Source organism: Cherax quadricarinatus, chromosome 68 (genome assembly GCF_038502225.1).
Source record: "Cherax quadricarinatus isolate ZL_2023a chromosome 68, ASM3850222v1, whole genome shotgun sequence".
In the NCBI taxonomy this organism is placed as follows: domain Eukaryota; kingdom Metazoa; phylum Arthropoda; class Malacostraca; order Decapoda; family Parastacidae; genus Cherax; species Cherax quadricarinatus.
The window spans coordinates 15,148,188-15,169,157 of record NC_091359.1 but is presented as its reverse complement, the minus strand read 5'-3'; the positions used below and the strand labels follow the sequence as shown (position 1 = coordinate 15,169,157).

The window sequence follows — 20,970 nt, the reverse complement described above, 5'->3', positions numbered from 1 at the left end:
GAGTAGGGGAATTAGTAGATGGGGAAAGGGAGGTATTAGGTAGATGGCGAGAATATTTTGAGGAACTTTTAAATGTTGAGGAAGAAAGGGAGGCGGTAATTTCATGCACTGGCCAGGGAGGTATACCATCTTTTAGGAGTGAAGAAGAGCAGAATGTAAGTGTGGTGGAGGTACGTGAGGCATTACGTAGAATGAAAGGGGGTAAAGCAGCTGGAACTGATGGAATCATGACAGAAATGTTAAAAGCAGGGGGGGATATAGTGTTGGAGTGGTTGGTACTTTTGTTTAATAAATGTATGAAAGAGGGGAAGGTACCTAGGGATTGGTGGAGAGCATGTATAGTCCCTTTATATAAAGGGAAAGGGGACAAAAGAGATTGTAAAAATTATAGAGGAATAAGTTTACTGAGTATACCAGGAAAAGTATACGGTAGGGTTATAATTGAATGAATTAGAGGCAAGACAGAATGTAGGATTGCGGATGAGCAGGGAGGCTTCAGAGTGGGTAGGGGATGTGTAGATCAAGTGTTTACATTGAAGCATATGTGTGAACAGTATTTAGATAAAGGTAGGGAAGTTTTTATTGCATTTATGGATTTAGAAAAGGCATATGATAGAGTGGATAGAGGAGCAATGTGGCAGATGTTGCAAGTATATGGAATAGGTGGTAAGTTACTAAATGCTGTTTAGAGTTTTTATGAGGATAGTGAGGCTCAGGTTAGGGTGTGTAGAAGAGAGAGAGAATACTTCCCGGTAAAAATAGGTCTTAGACAGGGATGTGTAATGTCACCATGGTTGTTTAATATATTTATAGATGGGGTTGTAAAAGAAGTAAAGGCTAGGGTGTTCAGGAGAGGAGTGGGGTTAAATTATGGGGAATTGGGGAATCAAATTCAAAATGGGAATTGACACAGTTACTTTTTGCTGATGATACTGTGCTTATGGGAGATTCTAAAGAAAAATTGCAAAGGTTAGTGGATGAGTTTGAGAATGTGTGTAAAGGTAGAAAGTTGAAAGTGAACATAGAAAAGAGTAAGGTGATGAGGGTATCAAATGATTTAGATAAAGAAAAATTGGATGTCAAATTGGGGAGGAGGAGTATGGAAGAAGTGAATGTTTTCAGATACTTGGGAGTTGACGTGTCGGCGGATGGATTTATGAAGGATGAGGTTAGTCATAGAATTGATGAGGGAAAAAAGGCGAGTGGTGCGTTGAGGTATATATGGAGTCAAAAAATGTTATCTATGGAGGCAAAGAAGGGAATGTATGAAAGTATAGTAGTACCAGCACTCTTATATGGATGTGAAGCTTGGGTTGTGAATGCAGCAGCGAGGAGACAGTTGGAGTCAGTGGAGATGTCCTGTCTAAGGGCAATGTGTGGTGTAAATATTATGTAGAAAATTCGGAGTGTGGAAGTTAGGAGAAGGTGTGGAGTTAATAAAAGCATTAGTCAGAGGGCAGAAGAGGGGTTGTTGAGGTGGTTTAGTAATTTAGAGAGAATGGATCAAAGTAGAATGACATGGAAAGCATATAAATCTATAGGGGAAGGAAGGAGGGGTAGTGGTCGTCCTCGAAAGGGTTGGAAAGAGGGGGTAAAGGATGTTTTGTGGGCCAGGGGCTTGGACTTCTAGCAAGCGTGCATGAGCGTGTTAGATAGGAGTGAATGGAGACGAATGATACTTGGGACCTGACGATCTGTTGGAGTGTGAGCAGGGTAATATTTAGTGAAGGGATTCAGGGAAACCAGTTATTTTCATATAGTCGGACTTGAGTCCTGGAAATGGGAAGTACAATGCCTGCACTTTAAAGGAGTGGTTTGGGATATTGGCAGTTTGGAGGGATATGTTGTGTATCTTTATACGTATATGCTTCTAAACTGTTGTATTCTGAGCACCTCTGCAAAAACAGTGATAATGTGTGAGTGTGGTGAAAGTGTTGAATGATGATGAAAGTATTTTCTTTTTGGGGATTTTGTTTCTTTTTTGGGTCACCCTGCCTCGGTGGGAGACGGCTGACTTGTTGAAAAAAAAAAAAATTAACCCGTTCCGGACAAAAATATTCACAAAAAAAAAAAAATAATTTTTTTTAAAAATTATGTAAATATTGCATACTTTTATTGAAGGCTAATACTGGCTTCTGGAAGATAGGGAGGAGGAAAGAGGGAGGAGTTAGTGTTTGGAAGGAGAATTCCCCTTCATAAATACTAGGTAACAAAGCCTTCTCTGGGGTTACTTCCATTCTTTGTCTTTTAATGCCACTAGGACCAGCTTTAGAGTCACTGGACCCCTTTCTCACAAAATAACTGTCCAGAGTGCTCTGTTTCTGGCATTCTTTAAGATTTCCCTGAAGTGGGACAGGGTTTTGTCACTAAACATGTTGCAGATATGGCTTGTTTCAGCTTTGTCAGGGTGGTACTTCTTGACAAAACTTTGCATATCATTCCACTTTGCACAAATGTTCTTAATAAATGAAGAAGGCACCTCTGCAGCTCTTCAGTGGTTAGCTCTTCCCTGTGGTCCTCCACCAACTCTTCCACAGCCTCGCCACTCGCCTCCAACCCTAGGGACTTCTCCAGTGCCACAATAGAGTCCACAAGGTCGGCAGGGTCAGGGTCAGCCTCAAACTCTTCAAAATCCCTCTCTTGGACACAGTCTGGCTACAGTTTTCTCCAAGCAGAGTTCAAAGTCCTGGAAGTCACTCCCTCCCAAGCCTTACCTATAAGGCTTATGCAATGGAGGATAGTGAAGTGATTCCTCCAGAACTGTCTTAGGGTCAACTGAGTGTCCAAGGTCACTTCAAAGCACTTTTGAAACACTGCTTTTGTGTAGAGTTTTTTGAAGTTAGAAATGACCTGTTGGTCCATGGGCTGGAGGAGAGGAGTGGTGTTAGGAGGCAAGAACTTCACTTTTATAAAATTGAAGTCCCTAAACACTTGGTCTTCCAAGTCTGGAGGATGTGCAGGAGCATTGTCCAGTACCAGGAGACACTTTGAGTGGCAATTTCTTTTTCAGGTGGTATTTTTTCATACTTGGGCCCACAAAACACATCATTAACCCACTCTTTGAAAATTTGCCTTGTGACCCATGCCTTATGATTAGGTTTCCACATCACGTTTTTCTTGAACACTGGGAATTTCTGAGTGATACACGAGTAAAGGCTTCACTTTGAAATCCCCACTAGCATTACCACAACAAAAGAGTAAGCCTGTCTTTCATAGGCTTGTGTTCTGGCAGTGCCTTTTCCTCCTGGGTAATGTAGGTCCCGTTTGGCATTTTCTTCCAAAACAGGCCTGTTTCGTCACAATTGAACACTTGTTGGGGTTTGAATCCTTCAGCCTCTATGTACCCCTGTAATTCCTGCATGAATTTTTCAGCTGCACATTTGTCAGAACTTGCAGCCTCACCATGCCTTACAACACTGTGTATGCCACTATGCTTCTTAAATCTATCAAACCATCCTTTGCTGGCCCTAAATTCACAAACTGCAGCACTTGTTCCAGACATTTTCTTTGCAACATCCTCATGCAACTGCCTTACCTTCTCACAAATAATTGACTCCACAACACTGTCTCCCACTAATTATTTTTCCTTAATCCACAATAATAATAACTTTACCATCTCTTCCATTATTGGTGGCCTTTGTTTAGTTAGAAAAGTTACTCCTTTTGCAACATTAGTGTCCTTGATTTGTTCTTTCTTTGCCAGGATGGATTTAATTGTTCATTTATTCTTGCTGTACATCCTGGCAAGTTCCACCACCCTCATACCACTCTCAAATTTTTCTATCGCTTCACCCTTAAATTCCACGGTGTTTCCCACTTTCTTTACCACAAGAACTTTCTTTGGAGCGATGGTTACTTATTTCACAGTTGCACTGCAAAAATAACACAAACTACAATGGGAAATAAGCAAATTGTTTGGATGTATGAGCAGAAGCTTCCTCAGCCACTGAGAGAGACAGCCAAACTGACTCGCAAACGGCTGATCACCGAATTAACGGCCGATAACCGGGTGCTGAAAAACCAGCTGATCACCGAGTTGGCCAGTAACAGAACTGGCCAATAACTGGGGGTCCATTGTACTTGAAGTTGTATATAGTATTTTAAGGTAAAAACTTGCTACTGTTTAACCTGCCAGGGTTGAGGAGATAAAGTCAGCACAGTCGCAAGTCCAAATGGAGCTGCCTCGTGTTGTGGCCACATCTCTCAGGCCAGTGGTTGAAGCTACTCTGAGAAATGAGCTGAGAAGTGTAGTCTTGCCAGGTAAATTGCTTGATATTTGTAAAAATGTTAGTGAACTTTGTTGATGTTTATTGTAATAAAGCACAGTATTATCGATTCACTAAATTTTATTACTTGGGTAGAAAGGAGGTAGAAGTTAGAAGTGAGGGAGAGAGAGAGAGAGAGAGCAAGCAGGCAGTGAGGGAAATATGGAGACAGGATGAAAGAAAAGGAGTGCAAGACAGTGATAGAACAAGCTAAAGCAGAAATTCACCTATGATGCTTATACCTGGGTTAAGATGAGTGATCAACAACATGTAGGGTGCAGCACAGCCTGTACTCACTGCTATGCTGGTTAATTTGTTTTGAACTACAGTAGACCGTCGTTTAACATGGTTTTGTTTGTCACGTTTTAATTATAGCACTATTGAAGAATTGCAGCATATTTTTGTATAACACTGTAAAATTAATTTAACACAGTTCAGTTTGCAGGAGGGGAAAAATTTTGAGCATTGCCTACAGGATACACTCTGCTTGGCTGTGGGTTAGACCATTGAGTCAACGGGGGAGACCTACCGCCACCCTCCTCCTCCCCCACCACCCTTATCCCAGTCTTCGGTTCACATGCGTGTAGTACGTACCATCCTCTGCTAGGAGTTTAGGTCTTTTTATTGCCATATCTTAAATCTGCCAAGCAATCATGGCACCCAGTAGGCATACAAGTGTTGCTGAAAGTGGCAAGAAAAGGTATAAGCGTTTAAGTCTTAGAATTAATGAAGAAAATAGAGATATTAGACAAGATATTAGACAAGCCGTAATGAAGCGTCACTTTGTGTACATAAAAAGAATGAGGTAAATACGAGTTTGTGTGATGACTTACTGACTGATTTACTGACTTAGTTGACTGACTGTATTACTGACTGATTTACTGAATTGACTGATTTACTTACTGACTTAAAGTTAGACTATCAGTTGTATAATGTACTGTGGGGTGAATTAGAACAGAAATCCATTACAGAATTTATGCACACTCCGGTACAACCATCGACTTAAGTACCAGAACCTCTACCATCCACCTCAGCCCAGTAGGGCCACAGCTTAAAACTCTCCACAATCATCCACAAACACCAGCACCCATAATTTAAGATAAGAAATAATATTATTTCTGTTGCATTTTTAATCTTAAGCAGTAAAAACAACATGATACATCACAACAATGAATTATAATTACATATTCACTTTTATTTTTTATAAGATCTGTTGGTCTAAACAAAAAGCTGTTTGGCTTTTTGGGGGCTTCCAGTAATGTAACCCTATTTTTCCCATAAGCTCTTCAGTTTGTCTAAAATGGTTTTAACTAAAACGGCGTTTTCAGGAACGTAACTACCATGTTCAACAATGGTTTACTGTACATGCCAAAAAGAGGGGAAATTAATTTTGGAAATTTTTTTATTAGCATGCTGAAGAGGATAGTTTTGATTATATTGTTAATAACGTTAACCTGAATGAACTTCATTACAGTGCCTTGATGCCTTTATGTGGCTCATGATCCAACTAATTGGGCCTGTCCTTCCTTTCCTAACTGCTATCATAGAGAAGACAGATGATATTCCTTGAGATTTAATATAGACCTTGATGTCAAGATCAAACTGGTAGGCCAACTATAGGCTGAAGGGTTCATCCCCACCCACTCTGTAATATGGCCATGCTATATATATATATATGTAAAATTTTTGGTTTTTGAATGGATGAATGTTATACTGTACGTGCTTATAAAGCTTCGGAGTGAATTGAGAATACAAAAATCTAAAAAATAATTGTAGGTTTTTGTACCAGGGCATACTTCTTTCATGTAAATGTTTTAGAGTAAGCTAGTATAAAATAAGTCGTTGTAATATTGGCTGAGCATGGATCATATTGAAACAGGAGTTGTGAAGAGCATAGAGCATCCCCTGCAGTCACATGTTTCACAAGAGGTACATGGACTTCTTAAGACCACGGAAAACCAAGTCATAGATGCCATCTCCAAAGTTATTCATTCAAGAGTGAGTACTGAAATATTCACAAATTATGATGTTAATAATGGATCCAGAGTTCAAAAAAGTTGGAGGTCATAGATATATTGTTCTGGCATTTGTCATCTTTGCAGTAATCAAGGGGGAAAGATATCTAGCTATTTGTGTACTGGGACCTTGGGAATGGGGTCGAGTTAGAGTTGTATCATATATTTTCTTGTCTAATACTGTACCTACTTTTTTTTCTTGGCTCCAGTATAGTCTTAAGTGCTTGATTGTACCTTAATTCACCCTTATTTCCTTCCACTCGCTGGTCATTCATCTGCTGTGATACGTAATCACCAGACAGGTCATGCATGTCCAGCCAGGTCCAGTTATTTCCCAAGTTTTGTAGTGTCAAAATTCGTCCTCCTGAGTCATCATTGTTTTCTAGTATACACTTTGTCTTCTGCTTTTGAATGAATTCACAATACTCCATTGTCTTAAATTTATTGTGCAGGAATTGTGTGCTTGACTTGTTCGGAGTAGTGTTTTCATCGTATTTCTATTCAGATTCCTCCTTCATGGGTTGATAATTTCTCTCTTCTTAATGTAACTTGCAAAAATTCATATTCTTTCTTGAAGTGTGAACACTATTCTAGCAGTAGAAGTCACTGAAATAAATAACATTAATTACAATGCAATATGGATTTCTTCATGAGTTTTCTCTTTGGAACAGGCTGTATTTCTGATATATGTACTGTAATAAGATCAAAGGAATTTTATAAAAAAAATTAAGAAAATCCTCTGCAAGAAAATCACATTTAACAACAGCAACAACACAAGTCATTGTATTCCATCATGTGGCTTTTCTGCATCTAGTGTTTGGAAATTAAGTCTTCATCATGAAATTTGGTTTTGGAAAGTATAATCTACCAGTATATCCACAATTTTTTTTTTTTTTATACTTCTAATGAAAAAATTATGAGTTTCTCGCAAGTTAATGTAGATTGGAGAGAAATCATCATCTGTGTGCCTTCTCTACTGGTTGTTTAAGGTGTGTAAGAAAAATGGTGTAATGTTGAAAGTACCCTGATTCCACTCTGTTATGTATTTAACAGCTGCTTTTATACTCAGGTTCTTTATGCTATCCTCCTTTTAGATATCTAGTTGTTAGGAACCTAGAAGTACTGTAGTTGTTGTATAGATACAAAATATCATTAAGTAGAATGGGGATGATTTAAGCATCACACAACATATCACTCTCTTAAAACATAGATGCTTAGTCTCTTAATGTCTAGTACTGCCTCACCTGTCAGCACCACTTCTTTCAGTGCCCATCCTTATCTGTTGTGACTGGATACGGTACATATAAGTCTGTGTTGTGTGTTTCTCTATAAATATGTGAAGTTAAGATAAGCAAAATATCCAATAAAGACTCTGCCTGTCAATTATTTTTGTTCCCAATTTGTTGGCAGTTTGGTAGTCATTCTGATGTAGTGGTTTACGTACCATTTTGCTGCACAGGTTTGTCTGTTGGCTATTCTGCACATGTTGCCAGCTATAAATATTTTGCTGGGTATTGTTTAAATGAGAAGATAATGGTGCCAATGGAAAGACTTCCTAACATCCTTGGAAATACATCATTATGGTATGTGTATGGGCACATCAAACAGAAATTTACCAAGTTTACCATTTACAAATTGGTTAGTCTTATTATCAGGAGTATCAGATTTAATACCATAATAGTTTATGCAGTATTAGTACCTTATTAGTCTGTGCTGAAGTCTAGCATTATATTTATTGGCATATAAGACAGTAGTAGAGTTAATCGTGTAGTACAGTATCTTTAAGTTAAATTCTTGAATAAAATGTAGTGTGAAACTTTAAAAGCTGATTTAAGAGATTTGTGTACAAGAGAGTTCAGGGAAGGAAATTTTGATCTGGGCCGTTTTAAACTCAGGGTACCTATAATATTCTAAGGTTTGGGTTTGTCTAGGGGTAGCTTTGTACATGGAAGCTGTGAAAGATAACCTGGATTTGGATGAAAACAGGGTTAATGACACTTAATTTTTAAATCAAACATGTTTTGATAGGAGTATTGGTAAAAATGTTCAAAACAGTGCCTGATAAAGGGATGCTATACTAATCATTGTGCATTCAGGGTACAGTAGGTAGATAAGCAAATACATATAATCATCTGTATTATTTTGGGTGATGTAAAGCTAAAATTTATATGTATGGTATACATTCATAATTTGTATATCTTTGATTTCAGTCATTTGTGGACAGTCTTGGAGGGTCTGTTGGCTCAGTGTTGGGGACAACAGTGCAGAACTCATGCCGTGAAGCATACAATAAGTTACTTTTGCCTGGACTCAATGCACTTACTCAACAGATCTTTGCTCAAGTTAATGAAAACTTTAGCCGGGGCACTAAAGAATGTGAGTACACTACAATACTACAGTTTTTACAACATTGCATAAACTAAGAAATACAATCATTTGTTTGCTGTTTACTCTGGCCCTTCCAGGGAGGGTGCTTTGAGGCTGGTAAAGTGATCTTGATTCAAAGAATTTGAGCTACTCTCCTTCCTCAGATCCAAACATGATTATCCCCACCCCTCCCAGTCCCCAGGCACTGCATGGCCCTTATGGGTTTAGTGCTATCCCGTGAGTGTAATGCAGCAATATTAAAACCAAATAAAACAGGGTTCCTGTTACATGCTGAAAGAATAGGGTATGTAGGCCAGTATGAAAAAATTATATGTAATGTGAGCCAGCACACTACTGATAGTGACAGCCTGTTTGATCAGGCCGGCTGAGAGAGAACCCTCGAAACAGGTCACACACATGTGGTAAGTATATTTTTGAAAAATTTCACAGCAGTGTAGGAGACATTAAATTTTATACTAAAAGGTAAAAACTATAGGTAAGGTAGATCTGTATAAAAGGAAAAAATAATTACCATCTTTTTTTTATGTGAGCATTCGTTTTTAGTTTTAGCAGGGTAAGAACATGTCTGGTCTCGACTGGAAACCCTACTTAGTTTTTAAGAGTGTTGTACAATTAACATTAACAAGTCTGCTGTAAATATGAAAATTGGGTTCTTATATAATAAGGTCAAGACAGTTAAATTATTAAAAAATTTATTATGAGAAATATAAGAGAGAAATTCTGTACATCATGTTGAAGGTCACACAGGATGTTTGTTTAGTGAATAATATAAAAGGATGAGCACACAGATGATGATTATACAGTTTTTAATGTACTATAAGAATGTCAGGTTGATACCACATTACCAATATATCAGGATACATAGATTGTTTCAGGAGTGATTCTTCTTGATTTCTTTGGGATATACTGTATTAAGGATAGATAATAAGGCATATCCTAGGTAGTAGGTTGGTAGACAGCACCTACTCGGGCAGGTACACTACCGTCCTGCCAAGTGAGTGTAAAACGGAAACCTGTAATTGTTTTAAATGATAGTAGGATTGCTTGTATCTTTTTTTTTCTTTTTCATAAACATGCAAGATTTCAGTTACATCTTGCTACTTCTATTTACACTTGGGTCACACTACACATGCATATACAAGTATATATACACATACAACACCCCTCTGAATTTTCTTCTATTTCCTTATTTGTTCTTGTTTGTTTCCTCTTATCTCCATGGGAATGTGGAACAGGATTCTTCCTCCATAAGTCATGTGTGTTGTAGGAGGTGACTAAAATGCTGGGAGCAAGGGGCTAGTAACTCCTTTTCCTGTATACATTACTAAGTTTAAAAAGAAACTTTCATTTTTTTTTTAAGGTCACTCTCCCCCAGTCCCCCCCAACTGGCAGTGGGAAAACACAAATTTTTTAAAAAAAAAAAAAAAAAAAAAAGGCATATGATAGTCTCAGACAACCTACAAGATACAGTCTATCAGAGGATTGTGCCCTTCACTGATACCATGGGGTATATGGGCTTTTTTTTTTTATTAAAGTCAGTTTCAGAACAGCTGGCTATGGTGCTTACATTAGGCTACTTGCTAAAAAATCAGGCCATAGTTTGGGTGGGTGTGGTATGGGTGGGAAAAGGACCCTTGGAAAGTCTTTGAGGCTCATGTCAGTTGTCGTAGTCTGCACAGGGAGCAATATCTTGGCTTTCAATATGTTTTTTATTTTACCTTGGCTAGAAATTGAGTCTGCCCTGCAAGCGTATTCCTTAGTGGCCACTGCACTTCTTTGGTGAGGGAATTGGGATAAAATGGAGGCATATGCCTTACCTAATGAAATGAATTGGCATTCATTAGGGTCACAAACATAGAGGATCAGTATCCATCTCGAGTCTTCTAATGGGTTTTTGCATATCCTTTGTCATTAACCTTGTTTCCATCAATGAGACTGCACACCCAGCTTAAGCTCTCTGTGTGATGGACACCATGGTTGTTGTGAGAAGTGAAAATGACAGTTTAAGATATAATTAGTGTGCTCCTTTCTTCCAACTTAACCTCATCATTGAGACTGCGACTTGTGTAGCACATCATTAGCTCAACAGCTCTCTGGGTATAATAAAAAGGTTTCCTTGTGATGTATAGAGATAACGTTATGATTTCCTTAGGCTTGGTGAGAAATTCTTGATATGTTTAAAAATTAGCATTTAATATCTTGATAGACAAAAGTATATTCATCATTATTTAATTCATTAATTTACAGATCTTCAGAATGTGGAGAGTGAGGTACAAAGTGGACGGACATCAGTGCAGGAAATGCTTAGCAAGGCTACTCAATCCTTAAACTCTGCCTGCTCATCCCTCAGCACACAATCAAAGTCCCTACAGGAAAATGTCACCAAAATGGCTGCTCAGCAGAATGTGTTAGTTGACTTGGCAATGAGTGCTTGTGCAAAATCTTTGATTATGTGGAGATAAAATTATGTATAGCATTTATTTGAAACACTAAACCTGTGTGTGTATGTGTCAGTCATTGCATGTTGTTAGGCATGATCCTTCAACTGCTAATTGCTAGTCAATACTACTGTGATGGGTTTTCCCTTAACTTTCATTAATGCAAGTCTTCAGTGTTACTGAGTAATTTATGTATGTTTGTTTATTGTGCCCTGTGTAAATGGTGAATCCCATTCATAAGAATTTTTTGTAGACTAAGAGTTGGTGCTAAAACACAACAAGCATGTGACTGATTATTTGGTTTGTAAAAAGAAAAACATCGGTGATGCACAAAGGTGAAACTGCATAGGCATGAGACTGCATGGGAAACCTTGAAGATTATTGAGATGATTGCTAGGCATATATAAATACTGGGGTGCATCCATCTTCCCATTTTGCTTAAATTTGTGAGAGAATCTTCTGTCCATATGTTAGTTATGTTTCATTTGTTGAGCAAAATATTCCTGCAATGTTTGGAAAAGTTTTAACTCTTTCAGGGTCGAGAGGCCCTCTCCTAAACTCGTTCTCAGGGTCGAAAATTTTTTGGAAAAAAATTATTTTTTCTTATGAAAAGATAGAGAATCTTTTCCCGATCATAATGACACCAAAAGTTTGAAATTTGATGGAAAACTTACAGAATTATGCTCTCGCAAAGTTAGTGGTCTCGACGGTGTTTACGCATCGGCGATTTCGCCCACTTGGAGCCCTATTTACGGCCAATTCCAGTGTACTAGTCAACAAAAATCATAACTATTTCTCTAGAACTCCATTTTTTTCTATCGAATGAGTACAAGAAACCACCTATTTACCGATCTCAACTATCCAATAAAGTGGTCAGAAATTAGCAATTTTGCCAATTTCACGCAAATTTCAAAAGATGCCAATTTCCAAATAGGGTCTAGAATAGACAAGACAGACATTCCTGGCACTAAAATAACATTTCCCCTGTTCATTAGTCACATCCCCAGGCCCCTCTTACATTTCTTTTGCTTTCCACTTTGAATTTTTATTCTCACAAAAAATAGAAGATTTACTGTTATGCAGACTACTGCATTAGTGTAGAAATGGTATAAATAGTTTCAGCACACTTGTGAAAGAATATTAGACTCGCCAGTTGATGTGTATTGGACACTTGGAATGATTTGTTTACTTTTGAACTTTGGCAAAAATCGAACATTTCTGCTACTTTGAGCTCAATTTCAAGGTACTTTTCATTGTGAAACCAATCAAAATCATCTCAATTTCTGTAATATGTCATCCATTTTATTAAATGAGACCAGGAAAACTAAAATACTACCATAAATACCATATGAAAATACAGTGCAAAGTCGCTGTTTTAAACCAGAAACATGGTCAAAGTTTTTTTTTTCTCATTACGCACTGTGTGCTGCAGGATTTTTTTTATACTGTGCACACTGACCATAAAGACCCATTCTTTCATATGTAGGCCTACCAGCTTTGTCTCGCTAAATTTGAAGGCGTTAGAATTTAGGCGTACTAGTACGTCAATAACCCTGGTGTATAAGCCATACGAGTACGTCGGAAACACTGAAAGGGTTAACTACATATACAGGGTCCATCTATGGGAGAGCCCCATTATACAGCAGGTTAGGTTCCAGGCTACTGCTGTCAAGTGAAAATCACTTTAAGGTGAATCATAACCTTTTTTCACTTTCAATTGCCTATAAAAGCCTGATAACATATTTATGTTATCATATATTAAGTGAGCAATATAGTTAGGCCTAAAAAATTTATAAATAGTGCACGTGGCTTACCTTAAAATATTTTTGTCCTTAGCTTATAGCGAGTGGTGAATATATTTATTGTAGGAAGTTGGAATAAGTGAAGAATGGGTATAATTGAAAACTGGTGTATGAGCACAACACTGTAAAGCGGGGCCTGCCTGTAATAGGAAACTGAAAAGGCAGTTATTTATGAGATGTCATTGTTTTGTTTCAAATCACTTTATGCAGAGCAAAAGGGTAATGTAAAAACAATTATAATTTTAAAAAGTACATAGTTACAAGTTGCAGGCTACAACTGTTATGCCTTTTGCTTTTGCTTGTGAAAGTTTTCTAATTATAGACTATCACGTGTCATTTTTTCCCATCTTACGCCTTAAGGTAGGGGCCCCTAAATTAATTTAGAATTTAAAATTAATTGGCAGAATCAATAGTGAAACCAAATACAGCATTTTAATCCTAGGGGTTATGAAGAGTATTTTTCAGAGAGCAGAACAGAGCATGGGTTGTTTTGGTGGTTTGGGCATTTAGATATAATGTAGTAGAATAATGACTTAAGAGGGTTTATAAAATGAAGGTGGAAGGAAGGAGGGGTAAGGATTGTCCCAGGAAGAACTGGAGGTAAGGTGGAAGGAGGCTTAAAGTGGTAGGGGCTTCGGTATCTGGCAGGCACGTAAGCATGTTAAACTGGAGTTAGTGGAGATGATTGGTTTTAGGGATTTGGCATGCTGTTAGAGTATGAGCAAGGCAACACTTATAGAAGATACATTAAACTGGTTAGCTGGCCTCCAGTATTGAAGGTAAGTACAGTGCTTGCACTCAACAGGAGGGATTGAGTATGTTACTTTTTAGGTCATTTGAATTATATATGATGTCTGTGCATTTCTAGCAAAACAGCTGTTGACTGAGTGATGGTAATGGGCACCTTAATGCTGGTGAAAGGTTCTTGTCCAAAGAATAGGAGCTACCCTCCCTTTCCTTCAGTCTGACCTGGTTATCTCCCATTTCCTGGTGCTGTATGGCTTATAGGTTTAACATTTCCCCATAATTATAAGAATTAATTTTCAAATAACATTTGGTTATTAAATAGGCTGTTAAATAAGGGTTTTACATTATATACTGTACATACAGATTCCTTAATGAGAAGAGGAGAAATTCATGTAATATAAATATTTACACATTGCAGATTATCAGAATCTCTCAGTGAAAGAATACGTGTGTTGGTACGGGAAGAGGTAACTCGTGCATTACAAGAGCACCAAGCTATAGTTGATGCCCGAAGTCGTGCTCACACACCTGCCTTAACACCACATGCACATAACCCCAAGGTGGCACAACAACAAGTTCAAGGACTCATTTCACAAGGACAGTTCAACACTGCATTCAAGCAGGTACATATTAATGTTTTATTTTTATTTGCCTTATTATATTTTTAATTTTTGTTTAGCTGCACTGGTATTTATTGCCCAAGAATGTCAGGTGGCATTGAGAGCCCTGAACTTACACTCTTGAAGGATATGAAATGGGTGTAAAATTGATTGAATTATACAAGTTGAAGTTATGTATAAATAAAGGAGATATAAATGAGTGTTGAGAATATCAAGCCAAGAACAAACTTAAAACAATTGATTAAGCTTTCATAAATTCAGATTTAGAGAGGATAAAGGAAAGTACTGCCTTATGAATAGAGTTATTGATGAGTGGAACAGTCTGCCAAATTGTCAAGGCTAACTTTATGGACAGCTTTAAAAGTAGGTTGTACGTATATATGAGTGAGAAATGGTTAGATTTAAGAAGGACGTGCCTTGGGCTGGTAGGCCTACTGCAGTGCTCCTCTCTTTATGTTAAGTTCTTCAGTGTATGATATACAATTTAAAATGTCAACCTATCAAAAACACTAAATTTGAGCTTAAATCCTTCACCTACATTTGAATATATTTACAGTATTCAGAAAGTCATTCTACAACGAGTGGTAGGTACTGCATTAATGTTATTATTATTGCTTTTGTTAGTGGAGTACCCTACCCGAGGGTTTTGCTTAAAGTTTAAGCAGGAACTTTGGCTAAGGCTATACATTATGATGATAAACTATATATCATAATAGTAGCAAATTGATATTGATATTAGCATAGTGGTAAGAATGGTAATGGTGGCAGTTCAGTAATAAAAATAACAGCAACTTTTCTTGCAAGAACTTAATAACTAATTAGTTGGAGTGCATTGTAAATCAATTTGATACTTTTTTTGGCTACTGTCTTAGCAATCCCTTTCCCCCTCAATGAAATGGTCGTATCCCACTGAGGCAGGTGACAAAAAAAGAAAAGTCTTGTTTTTTCTTTTTAAATTTAGTAATTTATACAGGAGAAGCGATTACTAGCCCCTTACTCCTGGCAATATAGTCGCCTCTTATGACACTTATGGCTTACAGAGGAATAATTCTTTTCCACTTCCCCATGGAGCATCTTACCAAGTTATAGGTATTAGAAATTATTGTATCTTTGGAGCTTCTACAAACATCATTTTTGGGGTTAATTTATCTTACCATCGTACAAGTGCTCCACCATACGAGTTTTTCAGGATACAAGCAGTCGCTCGGTCGATATTTTGTTTCTGGATACAAGCAAAAATTCAGGCTGTGAGCTTACCCCTGAAACAACTTTTTTTTTAGACCTTCAGATCTTACAAAAGTAAAAGTGAATATATAATTGTAGTTCATTGTCATGATGTATTATGTTGTTTTTACTGCTTAAGACTATAACTGCAGCAGAAATAATAGTATTTCTTACCTTAAATTGTGGGTGTTGGTGTTTGTCGATGATTGCAGAGTTATGCTGTGGCCCTACTGGGCTGAGGTGGATGGTAGAGGTTTTGGTACTGAAGTCGATGGTTGTACTCGAGTGTGCATAAATTCTGTAATCAGTTCTGTTCTGTTTTACCCTGCAGTACATTATACAACTGATGATAAGGCATCTCCTGCTCTAGACACTGTTTCAGGGTCCTCTTCAGTGAAAAAGTCTAACTTTAAGTCATTTAGTAAGTCAGTCAAATCATTCAGTCAGTAAGTCAAGTGAGAAGTCATTCAGAAACACTGGTATGCCTACTGAGTGTCATGATTGCTTGGCAGATAAAAGATATAGTAATTAAAAGATCAAAACACAATTCACAAACACAGCTAACTTGTAGGAGAAAAGTGGAACTGAACACGCAAGCTGGGATGGTGGTGGTGGGGGATGGCGGGAGGTTTACCCCGCTGACCCACAACTAGGTGGCCACTTGAGGTAGGGAATGGCCGCCACCAATTGTCACATAATGACATATTTTATTCATTCTAGAGTATATATCAGGTTTCTATGCTATTTATATTGTTGATTATGTCATATTAGATGAATTGTGATAGATAAATAAGCCTTAGAGTTGATATTAGCGTCATATTCCTGCCTCCTGAGAGCATGAATTCTGCTGGAACGGAGGAATGGCATTTCAGCTAATTTACATAAGGAAGATTAACAGCACATGAGCAGATCGGGATACGAGCAAGGTCACAGAATAGATTAAACTTGTAAGCCAAGGTTCCACTGTATTGGTATTTTTCTTACAGGCACTGTCTGCATCTGATCTGAGCCTTGTAGTGTTTGTTTGTGAGCGTGTCAACCCACAGCAAGTCTTCAACATGACTCCATGTCCCCTTAGTCAAGATGTTCTTCTCTCTCTTGTCAACCAGCTTTCTCATGACCTGTCAACTTTCACAGATCTGAAGATCAAGTAAGTCTTTCTTTCACTTATTTCACCTGGAAATTTGTATGCACATATTGTATATAATGCTTTATAGTGATACACTTGTTAATATTGTGCTGATATTGGAAGAACTTAGCTCTGCTTCTGTAGTTAAATAGGTAAAAAAAAAACCAAGATAATTACGATAGATAAAATAAAAAGATAATTATACAATTTTGTTGTCGCTGGTCACTTGGAACCTGCTTGAGAATTTTTATCGTGTCTAGCTTAAAAGTTTTGGTTATACCTGGAGTATACCTGGAGAGGGTTTCAGAGGTCAGTGCCCCTGTACCTTGGTCTGTGACCATGCCTCATGGTGGATCAGGGCCTGATCAACCACACTGTTACTGTTGGCCGCACTTAACCCAACGTACGAACCACAGCCTGGCTGGTTAGGTACTGGCTATAGGTGCCTGTCCAGTGCCTTCTTGAAGACAGCCAGGGATCTATTGGTAATCCCCTTTATGTATGCTGGGAGGCAGTTGAGCAGTCTAGGGCCTCTCACACTTATTGTGTTGTCTCTTATCGTCCTAGTGGCACCCCTGCTTTTCATTAGGGGGATGTTGCATCGTCTGCCGAGTCTTTTGCTTTCATAGGGAGTGATTTTCGTGTGCAAATTTGGTACTAATTCCTCTAGAATTTTCCAAGTGTGTATAATCATGTATCTCTCCTGCCGGCATTCTAGGGAGTACAGGTTGAGGACCTTTAAGCGTTCCCATTAATTGAGGTGTTTTATCGCGATTATGTGTGCTGTGAAGGTTCTCTGTACATTTTCTAGATCAGCAATTTCACCTGCCTTGAAAGGTGCTGTTAGTGTGCAGCAATATTCCAGCCTAGATAGAACAAGTGACCTGAATAGTGTCATCATGGGCTTGGCATCCCTAGTTTTGAAGGTTTTCATTATCCATCCTGTCATTTTTCTAGCAGATGCGATTGCTACAATGTTGTGGTCTTTGAAGGCGAGACCCTCTGACATTATCACTCCCAGGTCTTTTACATTAGTTTTTGTTCTATTGTGTGGTTGGAATTTGTTTTATACTCCGATATAGTTTTAGTTTCCTCACGTTTTCCATATCAGAGTACATAATTGAAATTTCTTGTCATTGAACTTCATATTGTTTTCTGCGGCCCAGTTAGAGATTTGGTTGATGTCTGCCTTTAGTCTTGCAGTGCCTTCAATGGAGGACACTGTCATGCAAATTCAGGTGTCATCTGCAAAAGAAGACACCTTGCTATGGCTTACATCCCTGGAGAAAGACTGAAAATGTCAGTAATCATTGACATCAGGATACCACAAGCATAGCTTTATTGCTGTGTCTACAATGTGAAAATAGTTAATAGCTAATTTTATGTACAGTTGGCCAACTATTTAGACGGTAGTTGTATTCCTGAACACTGCATGTTGTTATAAAAAAAAATTGCCTAAAATGACTTTAGGAGTATATGGGCAATGTAGGATTATGTTCATTAGACTCCCAAAAAAGCCAACCAGATTTTTTTTAAGCTTTGCAATTTGTTAAAACTCAAAAATATTCAAGTTTTCTATTCACTATAGTTGTCATTCCTTGTTGATATGGAAATGTGTGGGGAGGGTTGATGTGACCCTGTACAATATCTATGCAATATAACAGGCAGTTCCATAGCTATTACCTTCCATAACTATCAGCTGCAAACATCAGTAAAAATACCATATTTTACCAGCAACCAGACAATATTTTTACTAAATAAATTCTTCTTTCAATAAACAAACCGGCCGTATCCCACTGAGGCAGGGTGGCCCAAAAAGAAAAACGAAAGTTTCTCTTTTTAAATTTAGTAATTTATACAGGAGAAGGGGTTACTAGCCCCTTGCTTCTGGCATTTTAGTCGCCTCTTACAACACGCATAGCTTACAGAGGAAGAATTCTGTTCCACTTCCCCATGGAGATACTAAATAAATATGCTCAGAATAATACCCACTATAATATGAATGCAAGCTATCCAGGAAATATGAAAAAATTATAAAATCACAAGAAAAGCTTCTCTGGCTCTCAGCACATGTTATTGTTGGGGTTAAATTGTGATGGCCCAAGGGTTGTACTGTCCATCTCACTGCTGTGAAATTAACTACCAGAATGCTTTTGTAAATATAAACTATTTAGTACACATGAATAAATTTATTACAATACAAAAATAAAATTATTTCCCTTTCATTTCAGTTATAAAAATAACAGCAAATACCAGAGGTTGGTTAGAGGCTTAGTCATCCTTGAAGCCTTAGTCATCCTTAACAACATTCACCACCACCACTATCCACCTCTCACACATATCCTTGTTTGTTTATAACAAATACAAGTGTACTAACTAAACTGATGCACAAATGTACATGAAGTAGGTACTATATACACATTACATCCAGGTTCCTTTATTTTTTTTAATCTTTATTATGCAAAAGAAGATAAGCAGAGGGTATATAAACACCAGTGGGAGTTCCCTCATGCACAGGTGCTGAGCCTGTCAACCCAAAATGTGGAAGTCATTTATTTTCACAGAATAACAGTTTAACAACTAAATAGATGCACAGTATACACACACTACTGTATTCACATTATATATAGTTTCCTCTCATTGTAACTGATTACTCAACTGGAAGGAAGCAAAGGATATATAAATCTTAGTCCTCCTCAATTTACATATAAACATTGTCTCCAATATCCTCACATTTTGGCACTGATGATGCTAAAGAATGAGTGTTCCCTCTTTTTGTGTTACCCTCTCTTGGCAGGAGACCGCCAGAAGTATGCTAACATCACAGTCCATATGACCCCCCAACTACAACATCCCCACATATCCTTTATATTTTGCTGTACTGTACCGTACATAAAATTTTTTTATTTACTGTATATTTTTCAGGTATTTGGAGGAAGCCGTTATGAACCTGGATGCAACTCATCCTGTAACTCGTGAACATATGCGACCAGTCCTCCAAGGCTTTCAGCGCAATCTACATACGTACCTATCTGCAAATCCAAACCATAAGAAGGTCAAGATGATTCTTATGGCTGTCAACCATCTTGTTGCCTTGTAAAATGGTACAGTATCAGAATGTAAGTTGCAAACACTTGTCCACACTAAACAACTGAGGTGTAAGTCACGTATCCTGTCTTTCAGGTGTAAATAAGTTGCTTTATACTGTTTAAATATTTAAACTTCTCTTACCCAGTGTATATCAGATGATTATCATGTATTTCGCTCATACTTTATGGGATATTTATAGTTAATACCTTTATTGCGTAAGTGGTCTGAAATAGTCTATTTTTTACTTGAATGTAGATTTAGACTAGCCCTGTCCTGTCATTGACGAATTTTGTTGGTCTTCCCACCTTCATTGTTGCCTAAAGGGATAATCATTGTAGTGTGTGTGATAGATTTATTATTAATGCTGTGGCATTTGATAATGTATTAAATCACATACTAAATACTTGAAGAAGGCAAACTTACTTTCTTAATCATTAGTATTACCTGTATTACCATATTATTTGCTAAGTGTTTATTCCTTTACGCTTGTTAAAATTATAATTAGCATGCAAAAAAGGAAGTCCATCCCTTGTTAAGATTCATCAAATGGAGATTTTGTTTTGTTAATGCACCTTTATGTACGGTCTTTGGAAGGATGCAGGGATTCTTAAATCAGATAAAAGAACAATCTGATTTATTTAGGTAATATTTTCTTACTCATACTTCATTGTGAGTACAGTATTAACAAGTCGTCTTGTTTTTAAAGTATGCATATTATACTGTGACAGACCTTTTAAAATGCATAAAAATCCCATATGGTAGTACAGATTTTACTAGTATTGTACAGTACATATTTTGTTTATTGAATTGTGCTTCCAGCACTTAAGAGTAAATATCTACTTAAAAGGTTGCTTCTACATGACATGCTGCTTTTTTTTTTATCTAATAAAGTTTATATCTGAGCTTGTTGAGTATAATATATGTTAGGGGAAGCTAATAAAAATCCAACTTAATAAATGCTGTTGGATTAAAGGTGCTGCTATTTATCCATTGTAACATATTTGCTGTTATGTTTACTGTATAACAATTATTAGCCCTCCCCCCCCCCCACCCCACCCCTTTTTTTTTTAAGGAGCGGCCTTTTTGAAAAATTTGTCTAAGTTTTGTTAAATTGTGGTAAGTTATTTGGATTTTTAGATATTTCAAAAAAATCTTGAATAAAAAATTTAAATAATTTTCTAGTTGTCAGTGGTGAGTATGAAATACAGTATGTTTTTAAAGAAATATTTAGGCAGCATTTAATATTGATCTT

At 37.4% G+C, this 20,970-nt stretch overlaps 1 protein-coding gene across 1 annotated transcript in view; it reads left to right on the top strand.

Annotated features, from left to right (window-relative positions):
* LOC128697683 (enhancer of mRNA-decapping protein 4) overlaps window positions 1–20,745 on the top strand; it is a 154,604-nt gene extending 133,859 nt beyond the window's left edge. Inside the window, exons 19-25 of the mRNA XM_070099709.1 lie at window positions 4,136–4,260; window positions 6,145–6,263; window positions 8,491–8,656; window positions 10,916–11,075; window positions 14,074–14,278; window positions 16,486–16,649; window positions 19,554–20,745. Coding sequence (XP_069955810.1) covers window positions 4,136–4,260; window positions 6,145–6,263; window positions 8,491–8,656; window positions 10,916–11,075; window positions 14,074–14,278; window positions 16,486–16,649; window positions 19,554–19,728 — 1,114 coding nt within the window. The 3' untranslated portion in view covers window positions 19,729–20,745. The remainder of the gene's footprint in view (window positions 1–4,135; window positions 4,261–6,144; window positions 6,264–8,490; window positions 8,657–10,915; window positions 11,076–14,073; window positions 14,279–16,485; window positions 16,650–19,553) is intronic.
* Window positions 20,746–20,970: the final 225 nt, after the last annotated feature.